Raw genomic sequence first — 12,151 nt, 5'->3', positions numbered from 1 at the left:
TTTATCGGGTCGGCCAGAAATCCAAGATGGCCGCCATGGCAACCATCTTGAAAAAACATTTCAAACTTCTCCTCCAGTTCCACTGGTGCCATTGAGTTGGAAATTGGTGAGGATTTTAAGGAAGGAGGGCCAACAAAGTGTTAATATTTTTCCGCCTCGTAAAATCATTGACTTGGCAGCCATGGCGGCCATTTGTAACATGATTGTGCGATCATGGTTTTCCTGAACAATGCCTATTTTAAACTTCTTCTCAAATTCCCCCAGTGGGATTCAGCTGTAACTTACAAGAAATGATCCTGAGATGGTCCTTACCAAGTGTTGTTATTTATTGGGTCGGTCAGAAATCCAAGATGGCCACCATGGCAAATGGTGCCACAAAATACTTGCTACATGTACAGAGAGTACATACTACAATTATATAAGGTTTTTAATTTAGAGTCAGATGACCGTTAAGGCCCCTGGGCCTCTTGTATTTTAGAACTCATCATGACTAGGATTGATTCCATGAGGGCTTCAGAACAGCTTATTGTGAAATGTGCTGCTGTGTTAGGGACAAGTTTTTCTCGAGATATGGTGGAAACAATCCTTCCTAAAGTTCAGAGAGTGAAAGCACGTAAGTGCTTTAAACAGCTTGCCTTCAATGGGATATTTGAGTGTGCAAACATTCCAGCTGGGCGGTACAACCAGATGATGCAGGGCCGAGATGACACAATATCATGGGACACCTGTTACTGTGTTAAAGAGGAGAACCTTTATGTACAGGACCTGTGTAATAAGATGCGTTTCCGTAATGCTCTAATACAGCAGACTGCTTATGAGATTCTGATGGAGAGCCAGCGACTTGAACTCCACGCCAAAGCTGCCGAATATTTGGAGAAACAGGCTGATAAATACCGATCAAAGATTCCCTACTACTTATTGGGGAGAGTTTCTCCGAAAAGCGACCTTGACGCTAGAGGTTCAGGTAGATATAAAAGATTATAACCTCCCAGTGTCTTGTAATTTGAAAAAAGGAAAGGGGAGAAAGTAGAGTTTGTGGATGGGATTATTAACTCAAATTCTACAAGGGGTAATGTTCACCCATTTGCCATGTTAACATATATATTGATTGACTCTTTTGTCCCTTTGCTGATGATAGAACATTTAACAATGCTAAACCAAACTTGTTCTCCCACTTGTCAGCATTGTTGTAAATTGACAATATGACATTGCTTTAGCAATTAAATAATTATCAATTGCTCTTTTTAGGTAACAAAGAATGGCAAAAGTTTTATGTTAAGTGAAATGTATCAGTCTTGTTCTTGAAATGGTTTGCAAGCACTTCTCAGAAAGTTCCTTACAATGTAGTTCATTTCCCTGAATTCATCCTGATTGGTGATTGTTTTGGCAGACTATACTAGTGTAAAATATCAATTTTTTGGGGGGAAAATCATATTTAAGAACTTATCTTTTGTAGTGGACCGCCCTCAGGTCAGATTTAAGGTTAGTTTGTATAGTTTGATGTTCTGAATTAAGATTCACCAGGCATACCTATGTAAAAACAGTTTATCTGGCTACTCTTTTGTGCTTCAATATCTGTGATTTTGACTGGAAATAGGAAATTTGATTTTTACAAAGATTCAGTTTTCATGATCTGGACACATGGAAGAAGTTATTGTTTATACCATGTAGTCATGTTTCATTGATTCCTTTGAGGTCCGCTGTGCTTTGTGTTTGTGCTTCCAACATTTCGTGCTTGAATAATCACCAGGGAGATAACCCTGACCAAGTGTTTTTAGCTCACCTGGCCCGAAGGGCCGGTGAGCTTATGCCATGGTGCAGCGTCCGTCGTCCGGCGTCCGGCGTCCGTCGTCAGTCAACTTTTTCTTTAAATTGCTACTAGTCCTAAAGTATTGAATGGATTTTCACAAAATTTCGTCAGGAACATCCTTGGGGGAAGGGGAACAGAGTTTGTATAAATTTTTACTCTGAACCCCCAGGGACCTGAGGGGCGGGGCCAAATAGGGGAAATAGGGTTACTCCTTTAAATCGCTACTAGTCATAAAGTTATGAATGAATTTGAACCAAATTTGGTCAGTAACATCCTTGGCAGAAAGGGAACAGAGTTTGTATAAATTTTTACTCTGAACCCCCAGGGGCCTGAGGGTGGGGGCCAAATAGGGGAAATAGGGTTACTCCTTTAAATCGCTACTAGTCATAAAGTTATGAATGAATTTGAACCAAATTTGGTCAGTAACATCCTTGGCAGAAGGTGAACAGAGTTTGTATAAATTTTTACTCTGAACCCCCAGGGGCCTGAGGGGCGGGGCCAAATAGGGGAAATAGGGTTACTCCTTTAAATCGCTACTAGTCATAAAGTTATGAATGAATTTGAACCAAATTTGGTCAGGAACATCCTTGGCAGAAGGGGAACAGAATTTGTATAAATTTTTACTCTGAACCCCCAGGGGCCTGAGGGGCGGGGCCAAATAGGGGAAATAGGGTTACTCCTTTAAATCGCTACTAGTCATAAAGTTATGATTGAATTTGAACCAAATTTGGTCAGGAACATCCTTGGGGGAAGGGGAACAGAGTTTGTATAAATTTTTACTCTGAACCCCCAGGGACCTGAGGGGCGGGGCCAAATAGGGGAAATAGGGTTACTCCTTTAAATCGCTACTAGTCATAAAGTTATGAATGAATTTGAACCAAATTTGGTCAGTAACATCCTTGGCAGAAAGGGAACAGAGTTTGTATAAATTTTTACTCTGAACCCCCAGGGGCCTGAGGGTGGGGGCCAAATAGGGGAAATAGGGTTACTCCTTTAAATCGCTACTAGTCATAAAGTTATGAATGAATTTGAACCAAATTTGGTCAGTAACATCCTTGGCAGAAAGGGAACAGAGTTTGTATAATTTTTACTCTGAACCCCCAGGGGCCTGAGGGGCGGGGCCAAATAGGGGAAATAGAGTTACTCTTTTAAATCGCTACTAGTCATGAAGTTATGAATGAATTTGAACCAAATTTGGTCAGGAACATCCTTGGCAGAAGGTGAACAGAGTTTGTATAAATTTTTACTCTGAACCCCCAGGGCCTGAGGGGCGGGGCCAAATAGGGGAAATAGGGTTACTCCTTTAAATCGCTACTTGTCATAAAGTTATGAATGAATTTGAACCAAATTTGGTCAGTAACATCCTTGGCAGAAGGGGAACAGAGTTTGTATAAATTTTTACTCTGAACCCCCAGGGGCCTGAGGGGCGGGGCCAAATAGGGGAAATAGAGTTACTCCTTTAAATCGCTACTAGTCATGAAGTTATGAATGAATTTGAACCAAATTTGGTCAGGAACATCCTTGGCAGAAGGTGAACAGAGTTTGTATAAATTTTTACTCTGAACCCCCAGGGGCCTGAGGGGCGGGGCCAAATAGGGGAAATAGGGTTACTCCTTTAAATCGTTACTAGTCATAAAGTTACGAATGAATTTGAACCAAATTTGGTCAGGAACATCCTTGGGGGAAGAGGAACAAAGTTTGTGTAAATCTTTATTCTCAACCCCCAGGGGCCTGAGGGGCGGGGCCAAATAGGGGAAATAGGTTAAATCGCGACTAGTCCTAAAGTATTGAATAGGTTTTCACCAAATTTTGTCAGGAACATCCTTGAGGGGAGGGGGAACAGAGTTTATATGAATTTTTACTCTGTACCCCTAGGGGCCTAAGGGGCAGGGCCAAGTAGGGGAAATAGAGATTAGTCTTTTAATTGCTACTAGTCATAAAGTTTTAAATGGATTTTAACCAAATATGGTCAAGAATATTCATTGGAGAAGGGGAACCGAGTTGGTATGATTTTTTACTCTGAATCCCCAGGGGACTGGGGAGTGGGGTCTGATAGGGAAAATAGGGGTTAATCCTTTAAATCGCTATTAATTATTAAGTTACGAATGGATTTGAACCAAATTTGGTCTGGAATATCCTTAGGGGAAGGGGGAAAGAGAGTTTATATAAATATTGACTCTGACCCCCAAGGGGCCTGAAGGGAGGGGCCAAATAGGGGAAATAGAGATTTGAGTTTTAAATGGATTTGAACCCAATTTGGTCAGAAACATCCGTGGTGATGGGGGAACATATTTTGCATAAATGGTTACTGTGACCCTCAATCCCATAACTATGTATATCATCGCTGGGCATTAAGAGATAAACACAATTCTTATGTAAAAATAGGCCAAAGGGGTTTTCCCCACCCTAAGGGACTTCGTTTCTTTAAACACCATTATGGTGTAAAAATAATCCATATGGTCTTTCAGAGAGTACATTTTTGTATATGTATTGGCAAATTGAACATGTACATTATTTTGACATTTGGTCAAATCCAACCAGGTGAGCGATACAGGCCCCATGGGCCTCTTGTTCATTTTTCCTGCCGATTTGATATCCGATATGGTCACCAAAACTGAACTGTGTTGTTCTCAATTATCTCATGTAAATCTTAAATTTGATTTTTCACTAATTGTTGCCATTACATTTTGTAAGTTATTACATACATGACATTGCAATAAACACTGTATCTTACATAATTTTGTCCATTGGAATTATAAACTAATGTGCCTTATCATTTAAAGGGACATTCCTTTGTTAGGACAGCAGAAACATGCAAAATTTCTATTGATGAAATCTATGTCAGAACAAGGATTATATGAGTGTCTGTGCCTACAAGTAATGAAATTAATGCTGAAATGTACAGAAAAATGACGAATAGTACACAAATACTGTACCATCTGTCTTTGTGGTTATTAGTGATACTGGACGAACTAAGAACTTTTAGGACTTAATACTTGAAGAACTTCAATTTATCTTTTAAGTAAAAGCATGTATTTCATTAATAACTTTTACTACTTGGGAAAAATTCATATTTTCCATGAAGATCCATTTTGACAACCTAAACTTTATGCAAACGAAGGAATGCATCTTTAAGGAATGAGGACATCTGAGGCTGATTCATGCATGTTAATGTTCAGAAATATACTTGTTATAGATAATTCATATAAGAGAGTTGAAAGTTAAGATAATTCTGAAAAAGTTATAAGTAGTAGAAAAATACACCTTCAAGAAAATTATCTTGATACAGAGGTTGCAATAAGAAGAGCTCAGTGGAAAAGGAGAGCTTCATCACGTGTAGGGGATGTTGGCAGTGGTATGTACCAAAGGACACGGGGAAGACGTTTTGGATTCTCAATAGATATTGAGTAAGTATTTGGTCTGTACCTCACATCCTATTTATGATGAAATAGTTATAAGTTTGAGATAAAGTTAGTACTCACAGTTTGTCAGTACTCTTTGCTCGACCAATTTTTTCCTTTGATAGTTAACACAGTAAAAACCATTTTTTAGTAAATCAAACTGTGAAGTGATGGTTTCTGGCTTGGACATTGCTATTCTGGTCTGAAATTTATCAATGAATTTCCAAAGAAGGAAACTTCAACTGGACGTTGGCTATCATTATTATCAAAATTATTCTTACAATCATTAGGTATGATGTTTCCAAAACTTGATCGATAGCTAAGTTTTAATTTACAAAGTTCACTCCCACTAATTACACACATTACATATTGACTTGAACTGTTGGCTAGAAAGAGGGATCCACTGGTACAGGTTTTACGAGAGCAGTTCTCACTGAATCAGACGATGGATGAGATGATTGAGTGCCTTCTGCCCACTTATAAAATGATTATCTACCACTGGAAGGCAGCCAAACATTATCAGAACCTTGTTGACCAGCTCCTGGAAGCTATATCAGCAGCTGTTGTCATCTGCAAAACTGAGCAGGTAATATGCCAAACTGATGGTATTTTTAAAATCAAGTTTCTACATAAGATTTTTTGCTGTGAGCTTGAATATTTAAATGAAATGAGCAACAAGTGAAACAATTTCTAAGAATAACCAAGATTCAGACAGTACTATGACCAGAATCATGTTTTGCTGAATTTGTTTAAATAATTGATCAAATTGTCTCATTTTCAAACCTGCAGTTTACACTCAGGCTCTTTGACTCCAAGGAAGCATAGCTTATGCTTGTAGTAGATGTCAATGGCACCAAACCTGTGATAGGAAAGGTTTATAAAAATATCTTCTTTATGCTGGGGCTCCATTTAGCAGACTATGACATCCTACCATTGTGCTAAGGGAAAATTTGTACTAGGTCTGATCGAGCTAGTTAGGTGGCTTTTGCTCTCCACGTTTACATATAAAATGTGCATTAAAGTGTAACAAGTGAGCAGTTACTAATCATACAACTCTCTGACAGGCCATGAACATGTTGTTTGAGGTTGATGCTGTGCTGACAAAAATGGAAAAGGCTAGTGATGCAGATCAGGAGTCCATCATGATCCTTAAGTCAAGAGCAAACAGACTCTGGGCAAAGGTAATCTACTTATCCTCAGATCAAATACTTTGGTTTAAATCCATCCATCATTCCTACCTTTCTATTATTTTAATTTGTGGTATGAAAAATCTAATTTTGAGTTTGAATGGAACAATAGAATAACTGAAAGGCATTCATATTGGACTTAATATTTGGAGATTGTTAGATCTTTTTTCTGAAGTTGTCTCAAGTTGAACAGTCTACAGTCTCAAGTTGAACAGTCTACAGGGTGGATATTTTCTGAATTTGTATACATTATGTAGTTAATTTCATTTAAGTCCATTTGAAAAATTGGAAAATTGAAAAAGACATCTTAACTTTAGCCATTAAATGAATTCCTATCAGATAAATAATTTCCTATTGACTTTACTGTCAATACAAAAGGTACTTGAAGTGGAATGGTGTGAAACAAATAGAAAAGATCAAAAATACTTTGTAGCAAGAAAGACCTCTATAGTAGCAGATTTCAAATTAAAATTCCAGAGTATGTAGAAAAAAAGAGTCTGTTTGTTTGTTTGCTGGGATTATCACCCGTGAACAGGCAGGGTCATTTTAAGTAGTAGTTGGTGACTACCTCACTGAACAACATATGAGAAGCCCATCATATGGCATCCAGTGCAGTTAAGGTGTCTTGCCCAAGGACAACACCATGACAGCACAGACCGGCCTGACTCTTACCATCCCAAGAGAAGAAAGGGAGTGACAAATCTCACACCTCAGATCTCCACCTGAGGTTATGTGGCCGATGCTCTTACCAACTGAGCCCCTCTATGTATATAGGCTTAATGACTTCTTCTTTTAAACTTGCATTAAAATGTATTCAAAGAATATTTTCTACTTTCTTCAGATTTCTTGAAATTGAAACCTTATGCATATTTTCAGACTTTCCAATGCGTTGGACAAGAGGAGCAAGGCTACTCCTTCCTGAAAAAAGCAGCAAGATTAGTTGGTTTGCAACAACCCACACAGATGAGCACAGCCAAGTTGAAAGTGAAATTGCTGAAATTTAAAATGTTCTTCTTGCAAAACCGAGACAGACGGTAATCTAACATTTGCTTTACCTCTATAAATAAAACAAATAATCAGCCTGCCTTTGTCTGTGATTAGAGGAATTCTGGAGATGAATGCATAGCTTTGTTGACATTGTCACTCAGATTCAATAAACAAATGTTTTATTAGAAAGTGAACATTTATTCAGTTATCCTAAATCACCATTCTAGCTGTAAATTATCTACATTTTAATAACGTTCACTGAAAAAAGATTTTCATTTATGCTTCCTTCAGCATGTTACCAGCCAGCAAGTCAACTATTGAGCAATGCTACTGTTTAACAGACCTGTACAATTACCACAAGGAAAAGGACAACACCCAGTTCATGGTCCTCAGTGCCATGTTACTCCTGTCAAAGATCCTTAACAGGGTACCACTCCTACACCAGGTAAATTTACAATACTCTGATATTACTCATTAGAAAGAACATTAACCAGATGGTCTGCAACGCTATGCTACAATTGTGTTACATGTATTCATTATGCTGGTTTTTATGAGTGTAGGACAAAAGCCCCCCCGGACATTAGCCCCCCCGGACATTAGCCCCTAGGACAAAAGCCCCTCCGGACGAAAGCCCCCCCGGACATTAGCCCCCCCGGACAAAAGCCCCTTCATTATAAATTTAGCTGGTATACTTTATATAAATCTGTACTTTTGAAAAACAAAAACTGTATATATACTGCTGTTTTTATCTCTGAAATTTGTAATATACTGCAAATATTGATAATCAAAGAAATGCCTACAAAACATGTTGCTCTGTGTTGTAATTTTATTTTTAGGAAGGATTAAAATCAAAGAAACAATATAAAAACAATTTATACCTGTGCAAACATAGAAATTTCACTGTTGATACACATGAAGCTATTAATGATATATTTCCTTGGAGGAGAATACAACATCAATGAAAAACCTACCAAACACCTGTGTAACAGCTTATTGTTTATGTAACAGTAAAATCAATGAAAAACCTACCAAACACCTGTGTAACAGCTTATTGTTTATGTAACAGTTCAAGTAGTTGTTTACATTGCAGAAGCCACTGGTGACTGAAGTCACTTACATATATATGTAGCACTTAATATAACCACTGCTAAAACATATATTGTAATTTTAAAAAAAATGAATAAATAAAAACATAAAAAATAAAAAAAAAAAAAAAAAAAAATTTTTATGAAGGGGCTTTTGTCCACTTTTTGATTAGTGTGAAGGGGCTAATGTCCGGGGGGGCTTTTGTCCTAGGGGCTAATGTCCGGGGGGGCTAATGTCCGGGGGGGCTTTTGTCCGTACCTCGGTTTTTATATGCCCGACAAAAGACGGGACATCCCATATCATGTTATCATGTGGGCGGGCAGGCTTACAGACTTACGGGTTGGCAGGCACATATGGTGTCCGGACCATAACTCCAGTACTACTCGACCCAGGCTCTCCATACTTGACACAAATATACATCTTGATGAGCCGGAGTGTCACATACCAAAATCATGCCCCTTACCCCCCTATTTGTCCGGACCATATCTCCAGTACTACTCGACCCAGGCTCTCCATATTTGACACAAATATACATCTTGATGAGCCAGCTGTCACATACCAAAATCATGTCCCTTACTCCCGTATTTGTGGAGTTATTCCCCTTTGATGATTTGACTTGTCCAGACCATAACTCCAGTACTACTCGACCCAGGCTCCCCATACTTGACACAAATATACATATTGATGAGCCCGAGTGTCGCATACCAAAATCATGCCCCTTATCCCCTTATTTGTGGAGTTATTCCTCTTTTATGATTTTACTTTGGGCACATATGGTGTTAAGCTCTCCATACTTAAAACAAATATACATCTAGATGAGCTGGAGTGTCACATACCAAAATTATGCACCTTACCCCCTTATTAGCGGAGTTATTGCCCTTTGATGATTTTGCCTATCTGGACCATAACTTCAATACTACCCTACCCAGGCTCTCCATACTTGACACAAATATACATCTTGATGAGCCGGAGCATTACAACCTGTGAAACTACCCCCTTCCAAGTGTCAAATATTGCGTCAGGCGTATGTTGTGGCCCTCCAAAGGGTCCTGGTTGTTTTTTGTTTAGTTTAAATATTTATTTATTTATTTTGATTTACTTATATTCAAACTTTTATAACAATGTATTAACTAAATTGAATGGTTTTTTTTTTCTTTTGACTTTCCGTGATATTTTACCTACATTTTCTTAAAATTGACTTGAATTGCTGAAACCTGGATGTTCCTAAGCATGTAAAGAATTTTGCCATGACAGTCATCTGCATCATTTTTCAATATTTTTCCATCAATTTTCAATATTTTTCCCACAATTGGTTTGATATTTTGTAGGTTGTGCAAGGCTACCATGAAGTGATGAAATATTACAAGAAACAAAGTGACAGAAACATGGAGATGAGACTTGGAATGGAACTCATTGAAAGGCACGTTACGCAACCTAAACCTCCCTTAATTTGTTTCTTAAACATGGATCTTCTCTTAACTTAGGGATCACGGTGGCCGAGTGGTTAAGGTGTCCTGACAATTAATCACTAGCCCTCCACCTCTGGGTTGCGAGTTCGAAACCCACATGGGGCAGTTGCCTGGTACTGACTGTAGGCCGGTGGTTTTTCTCTGGTTACTCTGGCTTTCCTCCACCTCCAAAACCAGGCACGTCCTTACATGAGCTTGGCTGTTAATAGGACGTTAAACAAAATAAACCAAACCAAATTCTCTGAACTTCAAAGGTTGTTAAGATTAGTCTGCTTAACTTGTAATCTGAAATTTGTCCAACTCCAACTCTTCATCATTTTGATTATAAGTAGTATGACTTTCATCCCATGGACAAGTTAGTTAATTAGGTTCAATTATCATCATGGGATCAGGACAATAGAGACACTGCCATGCATCCATTGGTCAGGAGACTAGACACTGTCATGCATCAATTGGTCAGGACACTAGACACTGGCATGCATCATTTGGTCAGGACAATAGAGTCACTGTCATGCATCATTTGGTCAGGACACTAGACACTGTCATGCATCAATTTGTCAGGCCAATAAAGACACTGCCGTCACAGACACTCACATGTATCAACTGGACAGGACAATAGAGACACTGCTGTCACAGACACTTACATGCATCAACTGGTCAGTACAATAGAGACACTGCCATTCATCAATTTGTCGGGACACTAGACACTGTCATACATCATTTGGTCAGGACAATAACGACACTGCTGTCACAGACACACTGTAGTGCAACTAGTACGGCAACAATGTTTGGACCCGTTTCCGGTATACGCCACGATACAGAAGAAGCAAAACGGTAGGTTCAAACTAGTGTTATTTTAACATCATGCGCATGTTGTCACAACCCTATATTCAACTCACGGTTTTATGAAGTATTAAGCTTTATATAAGTACGGTGTTTTCATGCAGATTGTTCATATAAAACATCCAATATTGCTATTTACTTTCAAGGAGATGCGAATTCCTACCGACATTTCCAAACTTTTGCCTTTATCCTGTTTAATTTTGCATAATTTCCGCAGAACATGAGTGAAAAACGATGCCCTGGGTTAATGCCCATAAATTGGATACATAGATTGTTACATTTGATCCAGAAACGACTTAGTATGAATAATTGTTTATATCGTGGTGTCAATCTCGACGCAACGGTTTGGATCAGTTTCAATGCGAAAATGTGTACGGTACACACTACCAAGTTCCAAACCGTTGCAATAGAAGTTTGACATCGTACACAAATTTGGGATTATTTTTATCTTTATCAGACTATCATAATCAAATTATATATCAAAAGAAAGGGCAAAATCTGAACATTTGAAAAATTGAATCACTGTAGAAGATTGTCCTAAAACAAATCGACAAATCGAAGCCAAATGAAGCTGAAAGTGGTATTATCTGTTTTTGCGTGACATTCAAATCTATTTACAGAAATCTCGGCTAAAAAGCGATATCTCTTTGAAGGCTTGGTGAAACCTTAATATATGCTTTATTATTCATAACTTACCCTGCATCCCTAGAATACATGTAAAAGCAGATATTGACTTGCGTTTATCGCCGTGTCGAAGTTGTTTTGTCGCCAAAGCGATACCGGAAACGAGTCCAAACATCGTTGCCGTACTAGTTGCACTACAGTGATACACTGTCATGCATCATTTGTCCAGGACAAAAGAGACACTGTCAACCATCATTTGTTCGATGGAGTCATGAACATTATTAATACTGAGTGTATTTCCAGGATTTCCACTATCTTCATGGTATGATAGGATTACATATTTATTTATTTTGTTTAAGGGTTGTGTAGGGTCAACTAGTATTTCATAGAGTCAACCATGTTTCATAATAATGATAATTCCAATGCTTGCTACAATGCAAAACCTAATTCAAGCTATATTTTACCTTAAAGTGTTGTAGTACTGTTTTGTTAAAATATCACTTTATTTAGGGGATAGTAAGTTGTTTTGAGTGGCTATACTGGCGATTAGAACATGAAATTTGGTTTGAACTCGAGACCGTTAGGTCGAGAGTTTAAACCAAATTTCATGTTCTAATCGCCAGTATAGCCACGAAAAACAACGTACTATCCCCATTCTAACACGTTTACTATCGCATATATTTAGAAACATTGTTTTACAGTGCTACAAGTACGCTGTTAAGTACTCTGTGACCTCCGTTAGTG

At 38.3% G+C, this 12,151-nt stretch overlaps 1 protein-coding gene across 1 annotated transcript in view; it reads left to right on the top strand.

The window, feature by feature from the left end:
- Positions 1-12,151, top strand: part of LOC117323174 (adenylate cyclase type 10-like) — a 50,595-nt gene that overhangs the window by 27,774 nt on the left and 10,670 nt on the right. The window contains 7 exon segments of the mRNA XM_033878224.1: positions 479-964; positions 5,100-5,217; positions 5,602-5,797; positions 6,276-6,392; positions 7,275-7,432; positions 7,677-7,830; positions 9,800-9,891. Of these exon segments, the coding sequence (XP_033734115.1) occupies positions 479-964; positions 5,100-5,217; positions 5,602-5,797; positions 6,276-6,392; positions 7,275-7,432; positions 7,677-7,830; positions 9,800-9,891 (1,321 nt within the window).

This window comes from Pecten maximus, chromosome 3, assembly GCF_902652985.1.
Source record: "Pecten maximus chromosome 3, xPecMax1.1, whole genome shotgun sequence".
Taxonomy (NCBI): domain Eukaryota; kingdom Metazoa; phylum Mollusca; class Bivalvia; order Pectinida; family Pectinidae; genus Pecten; species Pecten maximus.
Note: the sequence above shows the minus strand (reverse complement) of the source record. Positions and strands in the feature narration are given on the sequence as shown.